The sequence below is a fragment of the Asterias amurensis genome, chromosome 9 (genome assembly GCF_032118995.1).
Source record: "Asterias amurensis chromosome 9, ASM3211899v1".
NCBI classification, from domain to species: Eukaryota; Metazoa; Echinodermata; class Asteroidea; order Forcipulatida; family Asteriidae; genus Asterias; species Asterias amurensis.
The window spans coordinates 8,426,634-8,454,539 of NC_092656.1; the positions used below are offsets into that span (position 1 = coordinate 8,426,634).

Below are 27,906 nucleotides of genomic sequence, written 5' to 3' on the forward strand. Positions count from 1 at the left end.
GTTAATATATCTAGTTGTTATAGATCGTTATTAATTCTCCCTTCACAGTTGACTTGTCGAAGCTAATGATGATGAAATAATTTAGCTCTTACGAAAAATAAAACGCTCATTAGTAAACAGGAAACTGTTCATCATTTATGATATTGTCAAAAATTAACGCCTTCGCATTTAATCAGTATGAGCATTGAGCCAGAAAAAAGCCTTGAAAAGCTATTGTGTTCATTTTATCCGTGCACAAAAATATTCGCCATAAAAATTACCGTAGTCGTTTAATGAGAGGCATTTATTGTTCCCATGAGAACTTTTATACAAATATTACCGAAAGGGTAAAAAATTGTGCATACACATTAAGCCATGGCTATCTTTTAAAATTTGAACTATGATTCCAGTAATTTACTGCAAGCTCGGGCGGTGCAGGGACTAAAGGGCTAAATGGCCATTCACCTGCTTTGACCTTCTGTAAGCAGTTCCCCCATCTATGGTGGGGTTCCTTTCAATTGTACTGTTGCAAACAATAAAAGAGTTGGTTTATTTAACGTGATAAACAATTCAATGTTTTTTGTTGATCATTCTCAGAGACATATATAATAATTATGAATTAGTAAGATAGTGAATGCAAAAAAATATCAAACTAGCCTGAATAGACTTTTGTCACTGCAAATGCATCTTACTTATTTATGTTCAGCAGGTGCAAGTTTTTACAACTTCTTTCAATGTTGTTTCATTAAAGGAACACGTTGCCTTGGATCGGTCGAGTTGGTATTTGAAAAGCGTTTGTAAACGTTTATTAAAAAATGCATATGATTAGAAAGATATTTTAAAAGTAGAATATATTGATCCACACAAGTATCACTCAAAACATCTTTCTAACCATGCATTTTAAAACAAACCGTTACAAACGCATTTCAAAGACCAACTTAACCGATCCCAGGCAACGTGTTTCTTTTAAATAATCTCTTACGCTCATCTTGCAAATCGTTAGTATCATTGTTTTTAATAAGATCTTGGCAAACTTTTCCAACACTTTTAAGCGGGCTTTTTAATTTCCCACGTTTGTGTTGGACATGATTGGATTCTCCAAACCATCTGCCGCAAGCACAGAAACTACATTGTTTATGATCTCTATCTCTAAGAAAAGTTTTACATTTGGTAGCAGGCAGGGACCAAGGAGAGTAGGCCCTGTATTAAAGAGAACTTGTAAAGAATGCTCATCGCACTCTACTTGCAATGGGAATCATACCTGTACAATAGGTAAAGTAGCCAAATCAAGAACTCTCAGTGGCAAAGCATTGGTTATGGTTTGGTTGGATACCATTATGTTTAAATAAAAACTTTGTATTCATTACTCAAAGGGCATGGAAACAGTGCCAGATTTTTAACAAGCATGCATTGTTTTTGGAAAAATTACTATACTTAAGGCATGATCAGTCACAACAGGATACAATAAACACAGTGTTTCTACCCAGAAGACATGAAAACACCAATAACAACCGAAAGGGAACACTTTCACAAAAAGAGGCGCTATTCACAAAACATTGTTTTATGCAATGTCAAGAAATATGATTGGGGCTGGGCCGGGCAAATTGTAAAATTAAGGTCATCAACAGTTCCTGATCAATGTTGGGTAATCCACTAAATGCTAAGGAAAAGCTGCAAGATTGATAGAATTATTACTTTTTAATGTTAGAAATTCAATATGAAGAAAAAACAATTCAAAATGCATTTTTCTGTTTGAGGAAAAAAGTCTATTTTTGAGACAGTACTGTAAACATCAGGATACACTTGCCAAGTTTTTCTTACCAGAAATAAAAAAGACAAATTTTGGCCCTGATTAAAACCGAAAGGAAAATATTCTAAGACCCCTGAAAAAAATGAAATTTTGAGGGCAAAAAATATGGTAAAAATGTTGATTTTGCAGGTTCTAAAAACATACTCTTATGCACGTTCTAAAAATAGCACAAGGGTGAAATTTATAGCAATATTTTGTTGTCTCAAGTCATACCCCAAGATCAGCCTCAAGTGGCCTAAACACACATGAACTGTTACCATGGAAACGTGTTATATTATGATTTGAAATGTAAATGTTGTTTATTTGGACCCCAAGTCCCTACCATCCTACCATCCACACAAAAATGAAAAATATTCTTTTTTTTTTTACCGTGGACACGTTTTTCGATATTATGTGAAAAGACCCTTAAGAAGGCATTTTTCATGTTTTGGGGAAAAAAGTCTAGTTTTGAGGCAGTACTGTCACAACAGGATACAATTGCCCAAGTTTTTGACACCAGATATTGACAGACCACTGTTGGCCCTAATCACAGCCGAAAGGGAAATTTTCTGAGACCCCTGGCAAGTTGACATTTTGGGGTCCAAAAATAGGGCAAAAATGTCGATTTTGCAAGTTCTAAAAACATACTGTAATGCATAATGCAAAAATAGCACAAGGGTGTTATTTAAAGCAATAATTTTTTCCTCAAGGAAGGCCAAGGATGATACTTTGTAGTGATATAAAAGGTTATTTGAAATAATGTTGCATTTTGGTTGGGTGTAGTTGTAAATATGAGCTAAAAACCAGTTTTTCAGACCCCAAAATCGGCCTAAAATGGCCAAAAAACAAAATGAGCCGTAACCATGGCAACGGGCTATATATAGAATTGAAAATGCAATTTTGTTTACTTGCACCCCAAGGCCCTTCCACAAAGAAAGTATAAAAAAAATCATTTTTTGACCGTGAGCAAGTATGTCAACTAAACTGCGCCAATAAAGTATCTAAACACTTACAAATGGTCAGATATATCGGAACCTGAAATAGTATGCCAAAAAATAATTATTCATTTCTATTCACCGTTAATTTCTGCACATTTTGACACATCTTATGTTGCGCTACGATGTTGTTTAGTGGATTTATGGACACTTGAGTGGCTTAAGGTCGAATTTCAAAAGTTGCAAAAGCCCCTATTCAAGCTAAATCGTTGTATTGTGACGAGTAAGATCAGCGTTTCTTTTGCCCGCCCTTTATAAATGATTTGTTTGTCGCGTTTTGGATAAATCGGTTGCGATGAACATCAGCAATAATTGTCAGTAACCAAGCAAAGGGGTCAAAGATGGGAGGCATACAACAAAATGGGTTAAGAGCCAGAATCCCTGATTATGGTAAGACAGGGAAAGGTGTTTCAAGATAACAGGAAAGATGGCTCAACTGACCAAACAGGAAAGAGGACGGATCGTTGGTTTGATAGAAGCCGGTATGTCGATTCGAGCTGCAGCTCATCAAGTTGGAACGTCACCAGCGACGGTCAGTAAAATGGTGGAATGGCTACCAAGCTCAGGGAAATGTGGACAACCTGCCAAGGAGTGGCCGCCCGAGTGTGACTTCTGCAGCAGAAGAAAGTGAACAAGTCCATCAAGCCTGACACCACTCTCGAGGGATTGCGACGCATCCTGATCAGGAAATGGCAGGGGATTGACCAGGGACAGATCAGATGTCTCGTTTGGAGTATGAGAAGACGACTCCTTGCCGTTAACAGTGATGGAGGACACACCAAGTATTGAGGACAGGATATCAGCAGTTTTAGAGTTAAAGATACGGCCATAAATTTCATGGTCAAGTAAACGAAACGAGTTTGTGTCTTTTGTCTTGATTTTGTCTGTGTGTGAGGCTTGTGTGAGTTTCCTTCTGGAATTGGGGTGAATAGGGGCTTTTGCAACTTTTGAAATTCGACCTTAAGCCACTCAAGTGCCCATAAATCCACCCAACAACATCGTAGCGCAACATAACATGTGTAAAAATGTGCACAAATTAACGGTGAATAGAAATGAATAATTATTCTTTGGCATACTAATTCAGGTTCCGATAAATCTGACTATTTGTAAGTGTTTAGATACTTTATTGGCGCAGTTTATTTACCTGAACTGACTCTTAAGTACACATAGTGTTTGAAGTCCCTACATTATGTGGACTTCTTTGGTCCCGAGTTCCACACTTCGTATATGTAGCGATAAAACAAAGAACTCAGTGTTAATACCACACTAGTTTTTTTTACCTGCACCTCTACCTCTAAAATAATCGTCAATTACTGAGCATACAATTTTTCTTTAAGCTTAAAACAGCCCTTACTGTGAGTATTATTTACTTTATTATTACCAAACCTTACAAAATCCATAATCAAAGTTGAACAAATATAAGCCATTTGCAGATATAATTGACAAATTATTATAACACTATTTGGTTTGGGTTAATTTGTCCACCCGCATATGATTTACTCAAAAGTGTCCACCCTATCTCAAAAGGGCTAATTGTTTCATAGAGGGAAGGGAAATCCTAACGGATTTAAAGTACACTTGCCAAACGAGCAATCAACATAATCATAGCAATGTATGGCCCTGTTGCAGTGACCATTCCAACGCCATTACCAGGTTTTGTGGTGTCGGCTTGGGTGCCTTCCGGTTGGGTGGTTTCCGGTTCGGTGGCTTCCGGTTTGGTGACGTCACCCTTGGCTGTAACCAATGAGAAGACATTATTTGCTTGCTTTCCCTCGATGCTGATGTACAGTATGCCGATTGGTTCATCGTTCGCCTCCGTATCATTCTGATTGGGCGCCTGAAAAAAATGCAAAACAAAAACATTTGGTATCGAGCATAACACACTGAGGCTTCAAATATGCTTGACACGTACTTTGACGACCCCAACAAAAGCATAGACTTAAAAAAATATAATGAATAGGGTAGATGGCCTTAGCTTTCGATCCAATCCAGACTTTCTTCAGATACATATCCATTTATAGAAAAAGAGAGGGGGAAAGGGATTAAGGAAAGGATCCAGAAAGAAGCGGGAAAATACCAGCCAATCAAAGTTTCGATTTCAGAAACAATATTGGTGGCTATGAACCAATATGAGTGAAGTGGCGAGGACAAAGGATGTTTAGTATGAAAGGATGGGTTACTGGACCATAAAAGTGGTAAATGTATTGTTCGACAACAATGCAGGGAGACGTGAAAGGGTAAGACTAGAGAGCAAGTTGCATCATGATGCAACTAACCATGGTCAATTAATAAGAATAGCAAGATCAAAGGGACTTATACAAATATTCTATACGAACAGTATTTTGGTTGGTAACCCTATTCTGACAGTGTAGGTAAACCTGTGGATATTGTGTTTTGTGTCGTACAAAAAGTACACAAACCCTTCAAGAGTGGAAGGTCAAAACGTCATACCTGACGTCGTCTACGGCTGTCGCCATCACTGCTCCTATTAAAGAACTCGGATCCAATGAAGATATCCACGGAGCCCTGTCCTTCAGTAGCTGTCAGATTGAAATCATTTAAGGCCGAGTTGGGGTTCTTAACGGTTGCCGATCCATATACGACTATGGTACCATCGGTCGATTGGAAGGTCATGGTCTTACCCTCTGAACCTATCTGGAATGCGATGTTTTGTGTTTGATTTTGTCCGATTGTAAGGTTGAACTTGGTGATATTGACAGGCAGCACAGCAACTTCTGTCAACCAAAATAAATTCCAAGCATTTGAAGACGAGAATTTTTACAAAATAATGTGGTGTCATAGCCGAGCTGTTGTGGTGTTTTTGGTGTTTGTTTTTTCAAAGTTACACCATTTAATCCAAGAAATAAATGACTGCTAAAATAGCAATGGTCTTTAAATAAAGGATGAAATAATGAGACGATCTGTGGAAAACATGTTTGACTTTAATGCTGGCTTCCCCTTTTCTTTTTCTCAGATTTTTACGGTTTTAAATGTCTTTTTAATCTACCATGGGTCGATTTCCATAAAGTCCCGATTTGCGATCATCGCTATTATACACTTGCGATATTACCATCGCAAACCTAAGAAACATTGCTCTTGCGATGTCGCTGATTTTGCGCTTCACGAAAGTCATCGCATTTGCGATGACATTAGAAAGGAAAATAACGGGTGTTTTTTTTTTGGGGGGGGGGGGGCTAAAATAGAAACCTTCCACATAAACTCGCCACAAAATTTTCGGTCATCGCGATTATAAAACGAAATGCATGATTTCCAGTTTTATCAATCGTTTTCATGCTGGTGCATAAAAAATAACAACAATTGCGGACGATGTTTAATTTCTAGGCATTCATTTAAAAGGGGTTTACGTGAAATAAAATTCACTTAATTTCTAGATTTCAATAAAAAATTGTTGTAACATTGATATTGATGATCTTTTGACTTACGATTACATGCTTTGTCTTGGAGTGTAGCACCGATGTTAGGGATAGCGTCAAAATTGCTGACTTCAAACACATAGGTATCGTGCGGTTCGTTTGCAATGGCGTTCAGCTCGGCCTCATTTATGCTGGACGTCACACCGATGGCAAAGATTTGAATGCCCTCTTCGCGGGCTCTGTCTGCTGGCACACGGACACGGTCAGGGCCTTGTGATCGACCATCTGTTATGACAACTGCCACACGTGGGATACCAATTTCCAATTCCCTGGCTCCGTTTGTAACACTAAAACCTTCATCTACCATGACATTCAAAGCTGCCTCCGTTTCAGTACCTCCACCAATGTAACTTATATTGGCAATCGCCTGTTGGAGTGAACTTTTTTCCGTGTATTGGTTAAGGTGAAATTCGATGTTTACAGAGCTGGAATATTGGATGACTCCTACTCGAGTGTCATCACTACCGATCTTAAAGAAATCTACAACGTGTTTGACAAATGTCTTGGATGTCTCAAAATGTGTGACACCAACACTCCCAGAACCGTCCAGTACAAAGACTAAATCAATGCCATTGCTTGTACATCCTGGTGAGAAAAAGTAAGACCAAAATTTAAAATAGCAGCACTTATAATTAATGTCATACTAATTGCCATAAATATGTAAAACAAAAACATCCATCTTCGTGTACATTGAACTTTATATACAAGGGAAGATATTCACGTTTTCAAACAAGTTTGTTTGATTTTTGTCTCTAGAGAGAATCCCCTCAAAACATCATCGGATAAATATACAACAAAAGTTATAAGACATGTTCCACAGGGCTCGTTACTTGGTCCTACCCTCTTTCTATCAAACACTAAAATTTGCCGGATGAATTTGTGTCTGAGCTCGCCATGTAAGCTGGTGATACAACCCTCTTCTGTGTTTCCCTAACAAAAAACGTTAAACAATGTTCCACAGGGCCCTTTACTTGGTCTTACTTCTTTTTGTTTACATTAATGATTTGCCCAATGAATGTTTGGCTCAGCTCGCCATGTATGCTGATGATACAACCCTCTTCCATGTTTGCCCTTACAAATAGTTTCAAAAATGCTCCACAGGGCCTCATACTTGGTCCTACTCTCTTTCTTGATGATTTGCCCGATGAATTTTGGTCTCAGCTCGCCATGCATGCCCTGCTTATTTACAAGAGCTTTTGAAGGGTTTAGATCTACCCAAGATCACACACACAATGCTAGTTGGGAGAGGTATATCTCAGGCATTGCAAAGAATATCAATTAGAGTTGTATAATGGTATGCCCTTAAAGGCAGTGGACACTATTGGTAATTGTACAAAATAACAAACCTGTGGTTTTTTAAGTTGCAAGAGAATTATACCAGAAATATGCACAAATGTGTGTGCTTTTAGATGCACAATAAAATGCTTCTGCTGGAGTTGTTGTTTCTCACAACAGTTCAGCTCTTCCTTGCTCGCTACAAAGTAAGTTTTTATGCTAAGATTTATTTTGAGTAATTATCAAGAGTGTCCGCAGTTACTTTACAACTCAGTCAGTGAACCTGTGATTGTAACAACAAAACCTTCATACCGCCAATTTCTGAGACTTCTTGGGAAAAATACGTCGTGTTGCCAGTAGGAGGAACGTGTGGGTAATAGTCTCGCCAATAATTTGCTTGTCCCTGAACAGACCAGCCCTGTGGGAATCAAGTTAGAAAACATGACATGTTTTAGTCAGGGATGTGATTCTTCAGACTTTTATCTGAATTTAGACTTTTTATGTCGGTCTGGTGAAGAAAATCAGACAATATTGTTTTCCACAATAAAGAAATCCTGCTCATTGGTCTTCTTCTCTAGTGCTTTGGTTAATGTTCCTTAAAGCTCCTTGGAATCTATAACCCAAGGGGTTACCAAACGGTAGAAATGCCAAAATTGTAACATACCTTTGAATTTGTTTCAGACTTGTTTTGTTAGGAATTACTCTCACCCCTGTTTAGTGATCAAGGCTAGATGTAACAAAGAAAGCCATAACTTATAACTAGTCCTACGACTCTTTTGGAGTGATTCAAAAACTTAAGGCTAGTTCTAAGGTGTTTTTTTTTTTTTTTTTTTTTTCTTTTTTACCATTACAGATAAATTAATAAATAAAAGCAATTGAACTTACACGTGGAATGACGGGGTTGGCCTTGTGGAGAAACAGACGAGCAGCAAGACCAGAATACAAAGGTCGGCGACAGTCTTCCCAGATAACCTGGATCCAGTTGATTCCCAGTTTTGTTGTTATCGCTTGAAAGATGTCACTGTACTCATTTGTGTTGAACATCCTCAGAGTCACATCAAACGTATCGCGATCAACACGCCATATCCCGCCGTGGTAGTTGGGGTCGGAGTAGGTATTCGGTGCTGTGCCGAACTTCGTTTCTACCCATGCTATTCGCAAGAGAAGCCTGTCGTCCGGTTGGAGTTGGCTGTTACGTTCTACTTGGGCTATCTTGCTTATGGTAGCATCCACCACAGCTCGACCATTGGTTCCCGGGACGATGGTGCTGTCTGTACCAGCCAGTGATTGCTTGAAGCAGGAAGCGACTATCAGAGAGGCCCACAGGGCAACTGCGAAAAGTTTTGGGAAGACGATCAACTCGGTGTTCACCCATTAAATACACTGGGCACAATTGGTAATTACTCAAAATATTTTATAACTTTACTTGATAATATAAAACATAGTGAGAAACGGATCCCTCTGAAGTAACGTAGTTTTCGAGAAAGACTTAATTTTCCACGAATTCGATTTCTAGGCCTCCAAATTAGATTTTGAGGTCTCGAAACCGAGCATCTGAAAGCACACAACTTCGTGTGACAAGGGTGTTTTTTCTGTCACTGTTATCTCGCAACTTCAAAGACCAATAGAGTTCAAATTTTCACAGGTTGGTTATGTTTTGCGTATGTTGAGATACACCAAGTGCGAAGTCTGGTCTTTGACAATTACCAATAGTGTTCAGTGTCTTAAACACGCGAGGGTTCCCCCCCCCCCTTTTTTTGCCATGCACTCCTGGTATGGGGCTTCAAGAAAAAAAAATTAATGTGAAAATAGCTCAGGGGAGCTGAAGGTATGACTGATATTCCTCTTAAAACAGTCTAGATTGTAGGATGCAGGGAAACATGCACCAAACAATGAGTTCCAAAGAGATGCAGTTGCCTATATACGTGGCCGGAAGAAAGCTGTTGTGGTTGGTCATTGTTCTACATATCAGCATTTCAAGATTTAAAGCCATTTGACACTTTCGGTAAACAGTAATGTCCAAAGGCCCACACTTCGTGTATCACAACTTCCATATATAATAACAAACCTGTGAAAATTTAGGCTCAATCGGTCATCGGAGTCTGGAGAAAATAACGGGAAAACCCACCCTTGTTTCCGCACGTTTCGCCGTGTCATGACATGTGTTTATTATAAATCCGTATTTCTCGATGTTGATAATTGTTTTAATGTTTTCTAAAAAAGTAAAGCATTTCATGGAATAATATTTCAAGAGAAGTCTTTTACCGTTACCTTCTGTAAACCCTGTAAGTTATTTGTAAATATGTTAACTTTTATTGTATTTTTCTGTTCCGAAAGTGTATAACGGCTTTAAGTGTATAAAGAAGCAGAAAGTCTGGTTCCGCTCAAAATTTCTTATAGGAGGATCTAAGAAACATGGGTTTGCTGAAGCGAGCTTGAAGACAATTATTTTTCAAACTTTTCAGAAAGCTCTGAGATAGACTCTGTACTAAGAAACATGGGTGTGCTGAATCTATAAGTGCAATTTTCAGTAAAATTAACGGAGGAAAAAAATTCAAACTTCTCAGAATACTTTTAGATAAACTCTGTAATAAGAAACGTATCGTGCTGAAGCTACTGATTCAATTTCAGCGAGTTTGAAAGAAAAAGAAAAAAAATCACTTCTCAAATGGCTCTGTTGAGATTAACTCTTTACTAAGAAACATAGTTGTGCTGAAGCTACTGGTTCAATTTAAAACGAATTTGAAGACAATGATTTATCAAACGTTTCAGAAAGCTGTGAGATTAACTCTGTTCTAAGAAACATATCTGGGCTGAAGGTACTGGTTCAAAGCGAATTTGAAGACAAACATTTTTGTCACTTCTCAAATTGCTCTGCTGAGATTAACTCTGTACTAAAAAAACATGGGTGTGCTGAAGCTACTGGTTCAATTTCAGCGAGTTTGGAGACAAACATTTTTTTCACTTCTCAAATTGCTCTGCTGAGATTAACTCTGTACTAAGAAAACATGGGTGTGCTGAAGCTACTGATTGAATTTCAGCGAGTTTGGAGACAATTTCAAACTTCTTAGATTGCTCTGAGATTAACTCCGAATATGTATGGGTGTATGAACTGAAGCTACTTGTTGAATTCCAGCGAGTTTTAGGACAAACATTTGTTAAACTTCTCAGAATACTCTGAGATTAACTCTGTTGGCCTACTAAGAAACGTATAAGGTGTGTCTGAAGGAACTTAAGAAACGTATAAGGTGTGTCTGAAGGAACTTAAGAAACGTATAAGGTGTGTCTGAAGGAACTTAAGAAACGTATAAGGTGTGTCTGAAGGAACTTAAGAAATGTATAAGGTGTGTCTGAAGGAACTTAAGAAACGTATAAGGTGTGTCTGAAGGAACTTAAGAAACGTATAAGGTGTGTCTGAAGGAACTTAAGAAACGTATAAGGTGTGTCTGAAGTAACTTAAGAAACGTATAAGGTGTGTCTGAAGGAACTTAAGAAACGTATAAGGTGTGTCTGAAGGAACCTAAGAAACGTATAAGGTGTGCTGTCGCTGCTGATTTATTTTATTCAGCGAGTTTGATAAAAACAATTTTTAAACTTCTCAGAATGCTCTGAGATTAACTCTGTTGGCCTACTAAGAAACGTATAAGGTGTGTCTGAAGGAACTTAAGAGACATATAGGTGTGCTAAAGCTGTTGGTTTATTTTATTCAGCGAGTTTGATAAAAACAATTTTTAAAATTCTCAGAATGCTCTGAGATTAACTCTGTTTGCCTACTAAGAAACGTATAAGGTGTGTCTGAAGCAACTTAAGAAACATATAGGTGTGCTAAAGCTGCTGATTTATTTTATTCAGCGAGTTTGACAAAACCAATTTTTAAACTTCTCAGAATGCTCTGAGATTAACTCTGTTGGCCTACTAAGAAACGTATAAGGTGTGTCTTGGGGAACTTAAGAAACATATAGGTGTGCTGTAGCTGCTGGTTTATTTTATTCAGCTGGTTTATTTTATTCAGCGAGTTTAATTAAAACACTTTTTAAAACTTCTGAGAATGCTCTGCTCTGCTTTACTTAGAATCTCTTGATTTCGAGACCTCAAGTTTAGAATTTGAGGGCTCGAAATCAAACATCTGAAAGCACACAATAATTTTTTGTGACAAGGGTGTTTTTTCTTTCATTATTATCTCGCAACTTCGACGACCGATTGAGCTCAAATTTTATGCATATGTTGAGATACCGCAAGTGAGAAAAATGGTCTTTGACAATTACCAATAGTGTCCAGTGTCTTTAAGGCATTGCAAAGTTTCTGCTATAACTCTAATTATCTTCTTGGGGATCACTTACCTTTTATCAAGCTCATCCCCATGGTTAACATTGATGACTGTTCTGTTCTTTATTCCGTTTAGCAAGAGTCTTGCACAAATTGTGATGAAAAATTATTGCAACACTTGAGGAAGTACTTGCTGACGCTGTATCCTAATACGCATGATCAGATGTAGATCTGGGGACCTACGTATAAACTTGAACATATTACCATGGCAATACTGTTCTGGATCAAAGCCATTTGTAGAGTTGGACCCCTGCAGGTGTTTCGTGTTGTTTATAGACCCGATGTGAACTATGACATCATTTATGTTTACAAAAGAACCACATGTAACCTAAATTGACTTACTGCACGCACATTTTGTACGCAGCTAAATGAAAGAATTCAACAAATGTGATGTTGTACTGAGGTCACACTTTTTTTGTTCAACTTTTGATATGAAGAAAGGGGACATGTCAAAAGCTGTGCAGCTATTGCTTTAGTAAATGTTGACTTTATGTGGAGAAAAAACCCACAAATTATGACACATAATTAAAACTTTATTCACAGAAGAGCCACATACTGCATGCACGTACAAAGCTCAATGGAAGAATGCACGAAATCTTATTTTGTATGGAGATCGTAGGCCACCTGTTTGATTACTTCATCTTTTGATACGAAGAAAGAAAGACATCGCAAAAGCTGTTCAGCTGTGGCGGTGATAAATTTTGACTAAATATTGTGTGAAAATAAAGAAAATTAATTTTCTCCTATATATAGCCCGTCTGGATATGCGTTTACAAGGTCACAACTCTGTAAACAATTGCAACATGGTCTATAGGCTCAATTTGAGCGGGAAATGTACCATTGATATGCTAATGTTGTGGTTTTCCCGGATTTGGTTCCGTTTATGTTGCACCGAACAGAATCTGAAGACAGGTTGCGTTTTGCAAATTTGAGTTATTTTTGAAAAGTTGGTACGGACACAAATTGACGTGTTGTCATAGTTATATTTTGACGACACATCAATCAATCAATCGTAATCAATAAAGACGATCAGAGCATACTGATCGAACCACCCCAACTCAGAGATAGTCATTACATGGTGTTACCGCAAACCTTTCTATATCATAATCAATTAATAATAAAGCGCCTAAATCAAAGGTTTGCTCAAAGGCGCTGAGGCACAGGGGAAATAAATAAGACATTGATTGCAGGCCTCTTGAAAGAAGTTGGCTATAAAGTCACTGGACACTATTAGTAATTGTCAAAGACCAGCCTCACTTGGTGTATCTCAACATATGCTAAAAATAACAAACCTGTGAAAATTTGAGCTCAATTGGTCGTCGAAGTTGCGAGATAGTAATGCAAGAAAAAACACCCTTATCACACGACCTTGTGTGCTTTCAGATGCTTGATTTTGAGACCTAAAAATCTTATCCTGATGTCTCGAAATCGAATTCGTGGAAAATTACTTCTTTCTCAAAAACTACTCCACTTCAGAGGGAGCCGTTTCTCACAATGTTTTATACTATCAAAGTAGTATATAATGCGTAAATGACCCCGTTTTCTGAAGGCGGGTCATGACCCACAGTCATGTGGGTCATTGTGGGTCTTCTAAGAAGGTGGGAGTTTCCCCGAACGTATCGGTAAATAGTGGATTGGTCGATAATGCTGCAAGGGGTGTATATGCTTATGGTGCATAATGGAATAATTTCATAAATATTTGAGCTATAGTGTTTTTATACTTCTTTTTGATTGTTTAACTTGGATGATGTAGATCCACAAGTTGTGTGGATCATGGCTCGGGTGGGTCGTTGTATGTAGGATGCTTGATGGGGGTGTGTCGAAGACCCCCCCCCCCTTTTTTTTTCTTCTTCTTTTTACCAGCACAGACAGCAAGCGGGGAGGTCAAAGTGTAAGACATCACAGTAAGACGATACGTTGTTGAACTTTGATATATTATTATTATTATTATTTTTTTTTTTTTTTACGATCAAGTATAAATTTCACGTTTTTCGACCCAAAGAACTAGCGTAAATAACACCCCTCGACCAAGAGTGTACGAGTCCAGTAGTTCTGTTGTCGTTCTGCTACGTTTTCATCGTGTTCGAACTTGCCCTCAATTGTCGGACCGACCAACTAATTTATTTAGTTAATTAATATGTTTTTACTCATCGTGTTTTTGTTTTTTTATGTGTGACGAGTTCACTTATTCAAGCCCTCATAGTATTTACAGTTGATAGAATATTATGCTTTAACTTCCGTTGATACTACTGTTCTGTATTATTATTCAAACAATACAATCTTGGGCGTGTAGGATTGAAAAAAAAAACTTTCATCATTTAAACATAACAAGTTTAGCATTCTTTATCGAAAAATTTAGTATTTTCGTTGGACGTCTCCCGCTGTCCTCCTCTTCATTTTCATAAGCACTATCGTCTGTTGATAAATCACTATCGTCATCTTCCTTCTCCGACTCCTCTTCATCTTCAAAATCGTCATCTTCCGTTGATTCGTCACTATCGTCCTCACATAATCCCTCCTCCTCCTCCTCCTCCTCAACTTCTTCGCCTTGAAAATGAGAATGATGACAAGTGGAGCCTTTACTTCGTGTCAATATGAGGCAAACATTTTGGTTGATCATTTCGATTTGTTTGAAACATTTGCTTTACAACTTACTATTTGCTTTGGCCCCACTTGGCTACACCCAGATCATATTAGTCCTGTATAATTTGCATACAGCCAATTTAAAATGTCACGTGCATTCCAAGGGATAGTAAATAAAACGGGTTTTTTTTCTAGTACGGCAACTCCTTGGCACAATGTGTGTATTTATTTTCTGCAATCCCACGCGAACTATACACCACAACAACCTGGTCGGGTTGGGTGTGCGAGCATGAACAAAACCAAAAGTGGTTGTGTAGTGTGACCTTGCATTTCAAGCGGTTAGATAAACGGCATGGGCACTCACATTCAATTGATTCCGTAAGTTTATAGTTTATGTGTAAACGTTGTTGAATTCCAAAAATAAATAAGTGACGTGATTTTTATGCAAATTAAGACCAGAAAGGTTGACCACTGAGAATGCAGAACAGGTTCAAGCATTTTGACTCCACCACTCGTGATTTGTTTGGAATCGGGAGGGCGGCACAACAACAAATCTTTAGAAAAGGCCCTCGTGACTTACATCGTGTGGTCTCCGATTCCAGTCGCTTCGCCGCTATACGTAGGCCCCTATACATGTAACTAAAAATATTCAATTCAAAATTCAAGATTTTATAACATTGTTAGTTATTTTATCTCTGCACGAATTTCGACAGGATGCTTGTCAAAAAGAAAAACCATAAACAAACTTTTGAACTATGCACACACAAAAAACATGCATAAAATGTTTGTACAATGTAACAATCAAGTTTGCGTGAAATTCTGTGACGCTAGGTGTCAGCAGACTTACCATTGTTCTTGGTAATATTTCGTGTCAAGTCGGCCAACAATGGGACTTTCAAGTAGATTCTATGGCAAAGCACACACTGTTAAGTGCTTACTTGAAATAGCTTACCAGCCAAACTCGGGTCAAAAATTTCCAGTGTGACCGGTTTCTTGCTTGTTATTTGCTTACCAGAATTTTTGAGCACTATTGGCTGCCTTATTATGTAGCTCTATAAAATTGGCCTTGCAATTATTGTTTTCTTTTACAAAAACTACAAAAAATGGTTTGTGTATTCTTTTAAATTTACTATTATTAAACGACCAACGAATAATTGAACATGATGCACATGTACTTATTAAAAGGTCGGGTAATATAATTGGTAAATACTTAACACATTAACGATCATAACAACATTCTTGGTGAGAAGCACTGCACTATTGTAAACTATTTTGAGAAAGAATTCCCTTCAAAATGTTTTGATTTACTTTTTTGACATTTAATCGATTCGATGTTCTTGTAAAGAAAAAAAAAATGATATAGTTGTTGATGTTTTTCAACAAATCATAGACACCGTTCAGCTGAAGTTACTAGTGTGACTTGTGTCTTTCTTTATATTGGCCTATAAATCATTATTAAGTTGAGCATAACTAATTCGACGACCCTACCTTTAAGCTCTAACTGTCTGTGTAGAATTATATTGGTATATTTAAAATGGCTGTTGGCTAAAGCAGCATTAAGGCTTTTAGTTTAAATTCTCTATGGTTAACTTTAGGCACTGGACACCGTTGGTAGTTTCCAAAGACCTATCTTATTTCTCACTTGCTGTATCTCAACATATGCATAAAATAACAAACCTGTGAAAATTTGAACGCAATTGGTTGTTGAAGTTGCAAGAGAATAATGGAAGAAAAAACACCCTTGTCGCACAAGTTAGTTGCTTTCAGATGCACTTTTCTCGAAATGTGCTTTCTCGAAACCAATTCAAATATTTCATTGAGAAATTACTTCTTTCTCAAACCTAAGGTTTTACTTCAGAGGGAGCCGTTTCTCACAATGTTTTAACTATCAGCAGCTCTCCATTGCTTGTTGCCCAAGTAAGTTTTTATGCTAAAATTTGTATGAAGTAATTACCATTATTAGTGCACAGTGCCTTTAATATAAAAATATATTCTAAAACACCACTAAATTCAAGACCTTCACCTATTAGTTTTATACAGAGAGAGAACAAAAGAAGCCCACACAGTGTAGGGTATTGAATAAGGTGAACTTACACACGTCCACACAGTGTCTTTTTTTGTATGGCCTACCCTCCGAGGACATGGTCCTCACTAGTCAGTTCTTTGTTTTCATGGTCCTCACTAGTCATGTGTGTACAAAGGGATTGCCTCAATACAGAAACAACAGAAAGTACAAAAGGTGTCATCAAACGTAATGGTCAAATACAACTGTGTGCATGTGTGGACGTGTTTAAGTACACATAGTGTTTGAAGTCCCTACATTATGTGGACTTCTTTGGTCCCGGGTTCCACACTTCGTATATGTAGCGATGAAACAAAGAACTCAGTGTTAATACCACACTGTTTTACCTCCACCTCTCTAAAATAATCGTTAAATTATTACTGAACATACAATTTTTCTTAAGCTTAAAACAGCCCTTACTGTGAGTACGTTTTTATTACCAAACCTTACAAAAAACAAAGTAAATCCAGCCCCCCCCCCCCCCCCCAACAAACAAAAACAGCAACAACAACAAACAAATCAACAAAACAGAACAATATGTGCGGAAAATTAAGCAAAAATTACAAATTTAGTTCAAAAGAAAACAGATGCCATTCCCAATGGACCCTTTTCACGAAACATCAAGTGTGTGCTGAGCACTAAGCAGACGCACAAACACGTATCTGTCAAGCACCCATTATCTACGTACAAAGCAGCGCGATGTTCCCTCATTTTTGCCAAACAAAATGTAAGTGCGCACGCGCTTTGTGCAATTTTCATATTTCATGAAAAGGGTCCATTTTGTCGTTTCTTTTTGTTGTCACTAAATATGCCTGGAGGGCCCCCATGGGGGTACTTGAGTGTAACTTCAAAACTCTGCGCGCTCTAAAACCTGTATAGACCTATTACATTGACCGCCATCGCGACGAAATGATGAAAGGAAGAACAAACAAAGCGAACAACAACAACGACACCGACTAACTGCCTATATCAATGTACATCAAAGCTGTAGCGCGGAGTCTGTATATGGGTGCGTTCGTTAATCGTTTAGCTTGGGTCGACCCCGGTGGTAGGCGTTTTTTTTTATCAGGACGAACGTGTGCGGATATTACCCACATTCGTCCTCGAAGAAAAAAAACCCGCCACACACCGGGGTCGACCCAGGGAAGCTAAACGAACGCACCCTATATTACTATACAAGCACTAACCCTCTTTGCTTGAGGGCGTCCTACTTGGATGACGTCATGTGCTAAAGTTGCGCAATACTTTTTAAGCCATTTTGAGATATACCGGGTAGGATTTCACAAAGAGTCAAGACTATTCTTGTCTCGAGTTAGGACTAGCCATACATTTTTTATATCTCCTAGGACTAGTCCTAAGTTAGGACTGGTCCTAACTCTTTGTGAAATCGACCCCAGGACACATAACACTAGTTGGTTTGGGTTAATTTGTCCACCCACGTGTAGTGTACTCCAAAGTTATCACCACATCTCCAAAATGCTAAAACTTTATTCATAGAGGGACATTGAATGGGATTTAAAGTGTAAATGCCAAACGCGCGATAATTACTCCATTCAACATAATCATAGCAATGTATGGCACTGTCGTAACGACCATTCCAACACCATTGCCAGGTTTGGTGGTGTCAACTTGGGTGCCTAATTCCGGTTCGGTAGTTTCCGGTTTGGTGGTTTTCGGTTCGGTGGTTTCCAGTTCAGTAGCTTCCGGTTTGGTGACGTCACCCTTGGCTGTGGCCAATGTGAAGACATTGTTTGCCTGCTTCCCCTCGATGCTGATATACAGTATGCCGATTGGTTCATTCTGATTGGGCGCCTGAAAAGGGGCAAAACAAAAACATTTGGTTTCTACCATAATTCACAGAGGCTTCAAATGCATGAAGCGTACTTTTACGACCCCAGCCGAAGCATAAACTTGTGCAAATAACATTATACGAACAATACTCGGTTTGGTAACCAGGTTGAAAATGTAGGTAAATCTGTGGACATTGTTTTTTGTGTCGTACAAAAACCACACAAACCCTTTAAAGCCAATGGACACTATTGGTAATTGTCAAAGACCAGTCTTCTCACTTGGTGTATCTCAACATATGAATAAAATAACAAACCTGTGAAAATTTGAGCGCGATCGGTCGTCGGAGTTGCGAGATAACTATGAAAGAAAAACACACCCTTGTCACACGAAGTTGTGTGCTTTCAGATGCTTGATTTCGAAGTTCTAAACTTGAGGTCTCGAAATCAAATTCGTGAAAAATTACTTCTTTCTCCAAAACTACGTCGCTTCAGAGGAAGCCGTTTCTCACAATGTTTTATACTATCAACCTCTCCCCATTGCTCCTTACCAAGTAAGTTTTTATGCCAATAACTATTTTAATGACCAATAGTGGCCACTGCTTTTAAGAGTGTTACCATGTATGCAGCTCTATAAGATTGGGCACTTAAACACGGTCCAGTTGAAAAGTCGAGTGTCATACCTGACGTCGTCTACGGCGGTCGCCATAACCACTGCTCGTATTAAAGATCTCGGGGTCAATGAAGATATCCATGGAGCCCTGTCCTTCAGTAGCTGTCAGATTGAAATCATTATAGGCCGAGTTGGGGTTCTCAGCGGTTGTCGATCCATAGACAACTATGGCACCATAGGTCGATTGGAAGATCATGGTCGTACCCTCTGGGCCTATCTCATATGCGAGGTTTTGTGTTTGATCCTGTCCGATCGTACTGTTGAACTCAGTGATATTATCAGGCAGCACAGCAACTTCTGTCAACCCAAACAAATTCCGAGCATTTGAAGGTGACAACTTAAAAAAAAGATAATAATTTTGGTGCCATGGCTGAGCTGTTTAGAGCATCGATTTCAAGTTGTGGTTGTTTTTAGGCATAAAGGTGTGGGATTGAATCCCTGTCATGACACTTGTGTCACTGAGTAAGATGCTTACTATCGCAGCTTCCTTTACCAAAGGGTATAAATTGGTACATCCCAGGGCTAAGTTTGATATTGTGATTGAGCGCCCCGCCAGCCCGGGGATGTATATACTCCCTGCGGTAGATTTCACAATGAGTTAGTACTAGTCCTTCTAACTTAGGACTACTAACTTAGGACCAGTTCTATGAAACATACTAAAGACCTGCTTAGACGAAAATTTCAAGTCGTGAACTTTGCTGAATTTAATTTAATTATGTTTTCAATGAACAAGGATATCGAGTCATATGATTATAAACAGATTTGAATTATGTAAAATAAACAACAATTTCGAATACCCTTATCCAGCGCTTTTCTGAGAGATTTGCGGAAAAGCTCCGTTATGCAATCACTCTCAAAACGTCATAATTCGGAGCTCCAATTTGTATTAAAAGCCAGCGTAGAGGTTTAACAAAGACTCCCACAAATGACGTCAAAGCATTGTCCTTTCAGTTTTTCAAAACCTTTACGATGGAGGCCTGATTTTTTAGTCGATAAGCACGAAAAGTTCAGAAGTGTACACATATCAAAATTACATTAAAATGGTGAACAAGTGCTTTATGAACAAGTCAAACACCATTTTCTTTAAAACTTTCCGTTCAGGTAGCTGTTTAAAAACCTGAGGCTAGTCCTCAGAACGTAATATTATGTGAAATCCATCCAAGGGAGCTGAGAAAGTGTAATGGATTGATTGACCCAATGAAAAGGGCACCAATGTAAAGCTCATTTAAAACATGATTTATAAAGAACGAGTTTTAAAAACAATATTGTAAAGAAGATTGTATTTCAAAGTTGCACAATTTTTTCACAGAATAACATGACTGCTAAACAAAGGTTGAAATAACTACTTACGTTCACATGCATTGTCCTGGAGTGTAGCACCGATGCTGGAGATGGCGTCAAAATTGCTGACTTCGAACACATAGGTATCGTTCGGCTTGTTTGCAATGGCGTTGAGCTCGGCCTCATTTATGTTCGTCGTCACACCGATGGCAAAGATTTTAATGCCCACTTCTCGAGCTCTGTCTGCTGGCACATGGACTTGGTCGCCTAGTCGTGAGTGACCATCTGTTATAACGACTGCCACGCGTGGGATACCAATAAGCCTGGACCCATTCCCATACTTGAAACTTTCATCTACCATGACATTCAAAGCATCCTCCGTATGAGTACCTCCATTCATGTAACTTATATTGGCAATCGCCTGTTGGAGTGAACTTTTATCCGTGTACTGGTTCAGGTGAAATTCGATGTTGACAGAGCTGGCATATTGGATGACACCTACTCGAGTGCCGTTACTACCAATCTCAAAAAAATCTACAACGTCATTGACAAATAACTTGGACGTCTCAAAATCTCTGTCACCAACACTCCCAGAACCGTCAAGTACGAAGACTAAATCAATGCCATTGCTTGAACATCCTGGTAAAAAAAGAGTAAGACCAACATTTAAAGTACCAGCTCTTATTTTGAATGTCATACTAATTGCAATAAATATGTAAAACAAAAATAACCAGATTCGTGTAAATTTACCTTTATTTACAAGGGAAGAAATTGACGCTCTCAACAAGCTTGTTCGACGTTTTGTTTTAAAACTCCAACACATCATCAGATAAACATACACACAAAGTTATAACAATGTTCCACATGGCTCAGTACTTGGTCCCACACTGTTTCTGGTAACATTAATGATTTGCCCGATGAACTTTTGTTTCAGCTTGCCATGTATTTAAATAAAACAATCCTCTTCTTTGTTTCCCTTACAAATAGTTTCAACAATGTTCCACAGGGCCCTATACTTGGTCTGACTTTCTTTCTTGTTGACATTAATGGTTTGCCCAATGAACTTTGGCTCAGTTTGTCATGTATGTTGATGATACAACCTTCTATTGTGTTTCCCCTATAACTAATAGTTTCAATAATTTTCTTTTCTAATCCTTTCTTTCTTGTTGATATTCATGATTTGGCCGATGAACTTTTGTCTCAGTTCGCCATGTGTACGGATTATACAACCCTCTATTGTGTTTCCCCTAAAACATTTGATTTTCTTTGAGTAATTACCAAAAGTGTCCAACAAAACCTACCTGCTATTTTTGAGACTTCTTGAGAAAAATACATCGCGTTGCCAGTAGGAGGAACATGTGGGTAATGGTCTCGCCAATAATTTGCTTGTCCCTGAACAGACCAGCCCTGTGATAATCAAGTTAGAAAACATGACATGTTTTAGTCAGGGATGAGAATGTTCATTTTTTCTGAAATCAATTTTTTTATGTCGGCCTGTTGAAGGAAATCAGACAGTATTGTTTTCCACAATAAAGAAATCCTGCTCATTGGTCTACTTCTCTAGTACTTTGGCTATATTTCTTAAAGCTCCTTGGAATCTATAACCCAAGGGGTTACCAAATGGTAGAAATGACAAAATGTTAACATACCTTTGAATTTGTTTCAGACTTGTTTTGTTAGTAATGACTCTCACCCCTGTTTAGTGATCAAGGCTAGATGTAACAAAGAAAGGCTAGATGTAACTTATAACTAGTCCTACGACTCTTTTGGAGTGATTAAAAACCTAAAGCTAGTTCTAAGTGTTTTTTTTAACCATTACAGATAAATTAATAAATACAAACATAACATGAAAGCAATTGAACTTGCCGGTGGAATGACGGGGTTGGCGTTGTGGAGAAATAGACGGGCAGCAAGACCAGAATACAAAGGTTTCCGGCAGTCTTCCCAGGTAACCTGGATCCAGTTGATTCCCAGTTTTGTTGTTATCGCTTGAAAGATGTCACTGTACTCATTTGTGTTGAACATCCTCAGAGTCACATCAAACGTATCGCGATCAACACGCCATATCCCGCCGTGGTAGTTGGGGTCGGAGTAGGTATTCAGTGCCGTGCCGAACTTCGTTTCTACCCATGCTATTCGCAAGAGAAGCCTGTCGTCCGGTTGGAGTTGGCTGTTACGTTCTACTTGGGCTATCTTGCTTATGGTAGCATCCACCACAGCTCGACCATCGGTTCCCGGTTTGATGGTGCTGTCTGTACCAGCCAGAGATTGCTTGAAGCAGGAAGCGACTATCAGAGAGGCCAACAGGGCAACTGCAAACAAAAAGTATTGGGAAGACGGTTACTCGGTGTTCACCCATTAAATACACTGGGCACTATTGGTAATTACTCAAAATATTTAATAAGTAAAAACCTTACTTGGTAACGAGTAATCGGGAGCTGTTGATAGTATAAAACATAGTGAGAAACGGATCCCTCTGAAGTAACGTAGTTTTCGAGAAATAGCTAATTTTCGATACCTCAGAATTTAGATTTTGAGGTCTCGAAATCGAGCATCTGAAAGCACACATCTTCGTGTGACAAGGGTGTTTTTTTTCTGCCACTGTTATCTCGCAACTTCAAAGACCAATAGAGTTCAAATTTTCACAGATTGGTTATGTTTTGCATATGTTGAGATTCACCAAGTGCGAAGTCTGGTCGTTGACAATCACCAATAGTGTTCAGGGTCTTTAACACGCAAGGGTTCCACCCCCCCCCCTTTTTTTTTTTGCCATGCACTCCTGGTATGGGGCTCCAAGAAAAAAAATTAATGTGGAAATAGCTCAGGGGAGCTGAAGGTATGACTGATATTCCTCTTAAAACAGTCTAGATTGTAGGATGCAGGGAAACATGCACAAAACAATGAGTTCCAAAGAGATGCAGTTGCCTATATATGTGGCCGGAAGAAAGCTGTTGTGGTTGGTCATTGTTCTACATATATCAGCAATTCAAGATTTCAGTGTATAAAGAAGCAGAAAGTCTGGTTTCACGCTTAATTTTTTTATAGGAGGATCTAGGTCGGACAAACTGGTGGCACATTTTACTATGAAAATACCCTGTAGAAAGTGTTTCCTTAGAAATATTGGCAACAATGTGTTATTTCCTGAAAAGTAATATTGTATCAAACAGGGCTTGTTTTGTCAGCCCTGACTCGTACTAAATAACATTCCTTGTTTTCCCCCATCAAGGCCAAATATCGTTCCTGCATGGTTGATTTAGTTAATTCAGATTTCTGGGTGTGCCTTTGGCTCATAATTTGAGAAAGACTGACAGCAAACACTTGTGACTGATTGGTTAAACTTGTGTTGACGATATTTGCAGGTATGAAAAAAGGAAACACGAACTGGAGGTGCCTGTGAATAGGTGCGGCATTAAAGGCATTGTACACTTTTGGTATTTGTCAAATACAATTATGCTCACACAGGTGGTTTACCCCCAACAAAAGTGAGGTTTAGCTGCACGTTACGCCAGCAAAAACGTGACCGTGTACTTCAGTAAAATATTTTATTTATAGATGACGTCACCGCATTGGGCTTATTTCATTCTACGTATGACGTCTGCACGTACCTACCTGACGTGAAAAATACTTTCACGTATACTTAAGACGTGAGATGTTTACAGCACAATTATTACTTAACTTTCACGTTCACATTAATTTGTGCTCGCGTAACTCGCAGCTAAACCTCCCTGTTATTAAAGTAATAAATATGTTATAATTTTGACATTGTTCATCGAAGTTGAAAGAGAATAATTTAAAAAAATAACATTGTGGCACAAACGTCTGCTTTTAGATGCCTAAAAAGTGCTTCAGGGCTAAAGTATTTTATAAATTTGAGTGAGAAGTTATCTATAAAAAAAAACTATACGTTTAACTTAAAAGGGAGTCGTTTCTCACAATGTTTTATAACATCAACAGCTCCCCATTGCTCGTTACAAAGTAAGTTTGTAATGTAACAATTATTGTGAGTAATATTACCAAACATGTCCTGTGCCTTTAAGGGAGAATGCAGGAAGTTATTTTCGATTGGAAAGTTTCTTTCTAGAATGTTCTGACTGAGATTGTTTCTAAAAGAAATTTCCCGGAATGCTCCGAGATTTACTCTGTTACACGGGTGTGTTGAAGCTACTGGTTCAACTTCAGCGAGTTTGAAGACAAACATTTTTTTCACTTCTCAAATTGCTCTGCTGAGATTAACTTTGTACTAAGAAACATAGTTGTGCTGAAGCTACTGGTTCAATTACAGCGAGTTTGAAGACAAACATTTTTTTCACTTCTCAAAATAATTGCTCTGCTGAGATTAACTCTGTTCTAAGAAACATCGGTGTGCTGAAACTACTGGTTCAATTTCAGCGAGTTTGAAGGCAATTTTGTTTTAAACTTCTGAAATTGGTCTGAGATTAACTCGTTTCTAAGAAACCTATAGTTGTGCTGAAACTACTGGTTCAACTTCAGTGAGTTTGAAGACAATAGTTTTGTTAAACTTCTGAGAACGTTAATTCTGACATTAACTCTGTGCTAAGAGACACATATTTTATTTTATTTTCTCAAATTGCTCCGCTGAGATTACGTTGTACTAAGAAACATGGGTTTGCTGAAGCGAGTTTGAAGACAATTATTTTTCAAACTTTTCAGAAAGCTCAGAGCTTAACTCTGTACTAAAAAACATTGGTGTGCTGAATCTATAAGTGCAATTTTCAGTGAAATTAATGGGGGAAAAATTCTAACTTCTCAGAATACTTTTAGATAAACTCTAATAAGAAATATATCGTGCTGAAGCTACTGATTCAATTTCAGCGAGTTTGAAAGAAAAACAAATCACTTCTCAAATGGCTCTGTTGAGATTAACTCTTTACTAAGAAACATAGTTGTGCTGAAGCTACTGGTTCAATTTAAAACGAATTTGAAGACAATGATTTATCAAACGTTTCAGAAAGCTCTGAGATTAACTCTGTGCTTAAGAAAACAATAGTTGTGCTGAAGCTACTGGTTCAATTTAAAACAAATTTGAAGACAATGATTTATCAAACGTTTCAGAAAGCTCTGAGATTAAATCTGTGCTTAAGAAAACAATAGTTGTGCTGAAGCTACTGGTTCAATTTAAAACGAGTTCGGAAGCTATTGGTAAAATTTCAGCGAGTTTGACAATTTTAAACCTCTCAGAATGCTCTGAGATTAACTATAGTACTAAGAAACATATACATGTAGTTGTGCTGAAGCTACTTGTTCAATTTTAGTGAGTTAAAAGACAAAAAAAGTCAAACTTCTCTGATTTGCTCTGACACTAACTCTGTTCTAAAAAACATATCTGGGCTGAAGGTACTGGTTCAAAGCGAATTTGAAGACAAACATTTTTGTCACTTCTCAAATTGCTCTGCTCAGAGTAACTCTGAACTAAGAAAACATGGGTGTGCTGAAGCTACTGGTTCAATTTCAGCGAGTTTGAAGACAATTTCAAACTTCTAAGATTGCTCTGAGATTAACTTCGAAATATGTATGGGTGTATGTACTGAAGCTACTTATATTTTCAGCGAGTTTGAAGACAACATTTGTTAAACTTCTCAGAATGCTCTGAGATTAACGTATAAGGTGTGTCTGAGGGAACTTAAGAAACATATAGGTGTGCTGTAGCTGCTGGTTTAATTTATTCAGCGAGTTTGATAAAAACAATTTTTAAACTTCTCAGAATGCTCTGAGATCATCTCTGTTGGCCTACTAAGAAACATATAAGGTGTGTCTGAAGGAACTTGAGAAACATATAGGTGTGCTGAAGCTACTGATTTATTTTATTCAGCGAGTTTGATGAAAGCAATTTTTAAACTTCTCAGAATGCTCTGAGATTAACTCTGTTGGCCTACTAAGAAACGTATATATAAAAAAAATAAAGGTGTGTCGGAGGGAACTTAAGAAACATATAGGTGTGATGTAGCTGCTGGTTTATTTTATTCAGCGAGTTTGATGAAAACAATTTTTAAACTTTTCAGAATTCTCTGCAGATTCTATCTTTACTTAGAATTAGGGTGTGCCTGAAGCGACTGGTTCAATCTCGGCGAGTTTGAAGAGCTCTGAGATTAACTATGTAAAAAAGAAGCATGTTGCGCAATAATTTGATTCCGAGACCTCAAGTTTAGAATTTGAGGTCTCGAAATCAAGCATCTGAAAGCACACAACTTCGTGTGACAAGGGTGTTTTTTCCTTTCATTATTATCTCGCAACTCCGACGACCAATCGAGCTCAAATTTTCACAGGTTTGTTATTTTATGCATATGTTGAGATACCGCATGTGAGAAAAATGGTCTTTGACAATTACCAATAGTGTCCAGTGTCTTTAAGGCATTTTAAAGTTTCTGCTATAACTCTAATTATCTTCTTGGGGATCAAGTTAAGAATTTGAGGGCTCGAAATCAAACATCTGAAAGCACACAATAATTTTTTGTGACAAGGGTGTTTTTTCTTTCATTATTATCTCGCAACTTCGACGACCGATTGAGCTCAAATTTTATGCATATGTTGAGATACCGCAAGTGAGAAAAATGGTCTTTGACAATTACCAATAGTGTCCAGTGTCTTTAAGGCATTGTAAAGTTTCTGCTATAACTCTAATTATCTTCTTGGGGATCACTTACCTTTTATCAAGCTCATCCCCATGGTTAACATTGATGAAGGTTCTGTTCTTAATTCCGTTTAGCAAGAGTCTTGCACAAATTGTGATGAAAAATTATTGCTACACTTGAGGAAGTACTTACTGACGCTGTAGCCTAATGCGCATGATCAGATGTAGATCTGGGGACCTACGTCTAAAACTTGAACATATTACCATGACAATACTGTTCTAGATCAAAGCCATTTGTAGAGTTGGACCCCTGCAGGTGTTTCTGGCTGTTTAGTAGACCTGATGTGAACTATGACATCATTTATGTTTACAAAAGAACCACACATAGCCTAAATTGACTTAATGCACGCACATTTTGTACACAGCTTAATGAAAGAATTTAACAAATCTGATGTTGTACACTGAGGTCACACTTTTTGTGTTCAACTTTTGATATGAAGAAAGGGGACATGTTAAAAGCTATGCAGCTATTGCTTTAGTAAATGTTGACTTTATGTGGAGAAAAAGCACAAATTATGCCACGAAATTAAAACTTTATTTACAAAAGAGCCACATAGCCTAATGGCCATACTGCATGCACGTACAAAGCTCAATGAAAGAATGCACGAAATCTTATTTTGTATGGAGATCGTAGGCCTACTGTTTGATTACTTCATCTTTTGATACGATGAAAGAAAGACATCGCAAAAGCTGTTCAGCTGTGGCGGTGATAAATTTTGACTAAACATTATGTGAAAATTAAGAAAATTGATTTTCTCATATACAGGATATGCATTTACAAGGTCACCACTCTGTAAATAATTGTAACATGGTCTATAGGCTCAATCTGAGCGGGAAATGTACCATTGATATGCTAATGTTGTGGTTTTCCCGGATTTTGTTCCGTTTATGTGGTACCGTACAGAATCTGAAGACAAGTCGCCATTTGCAATAACTCAAATTTGCAAATTTGAAAAGTTGGTACGGACACAAATTGACGCGTTGTCATAGTTGTATTTTGACGACACATCAATCAATCAATCATAATCAATTAATAATAAAGCGCCTAAATCAAAGGTTTGCTCAAAGGCACT

At 38.0% G+C, this 27,906-nt stretch overlaps 3 protein-coding genes across 3 annotated transcripts in view; 1 reads left to right on the forward strand and 2 right to left on the reverse strand.

Moving 5' to 3' along the window:
• Window positions 1-8,440, forward strand: part of LOC139941320 (bifunctional peptidase and (3S)-lysyl hydroxylase Jmjd7-like) — a 53,065-nt gene extending 44,625 nt beyond the window's left edge. Inside the window, exon 9 of the transcript XR_011786595.1 lies at window positions 8,326-8,440. The gene's annotated coding sequence lies outside the window, so the exon portion shown is untranslated. The remainder of the gene's footprint in view (window positions 1-8,325) is intronic.
• Window positions 3,920-11,928, reverse strand: LOC139941319 (uncharacterized). Its single transcript, XM_071937749.1, has 6 exons — window positions 11,813-11,928; window positions 8,358-8,803; window positions 7,785-7,890; window positions 6,207-6,782; window positions 5,215-5,498; window positions 3,920-4,600 (listed from the first exon to the last, which is right to left on the reverse strand). The coding sequence occupies exons 1-6, from the start codon at window positions 11,841-11,843 to the stop codon at window positions 4,331-4,333; spliced, it is 1,713 nt and encodes a 570-aa protein (XP_071793850.1). The 5' UTR covers window positions 11,844-11,928; the 3' UTR covers window positions 3,920-4,330.
• Window positions 11,929-15,006: 3,078 nt separating this feature from the next.
• Window positions 15,007-26,978, reverse strand: LOC139941317 (uncharacterized). The gene is made up of 6 exons (XM_071937746.1): window positions 26,847-26,978; window positions 22,051-22,496; window positions 21,486-21,591; window positions 20,254-20,823; window positions 18,914-19,200; window positions 15,007-18,255 (listed from the first exon to the last, which is right to left on the reverse strand). The coding sequence occupies exons 1-6, from the start codon at window positions 26,875-26,877 to the stop codon at window positions 17,959-17,961; spliced, it is 1,737 nt and encodes a 578-aa protein (XP_071793847.1). The 5' UTR covers window positions 26,878-26,978; the 3' UTR covers window positions 15,007-17,958.
• Window positions 26,979-27,906: the final 928 nt, after the last annotated feature.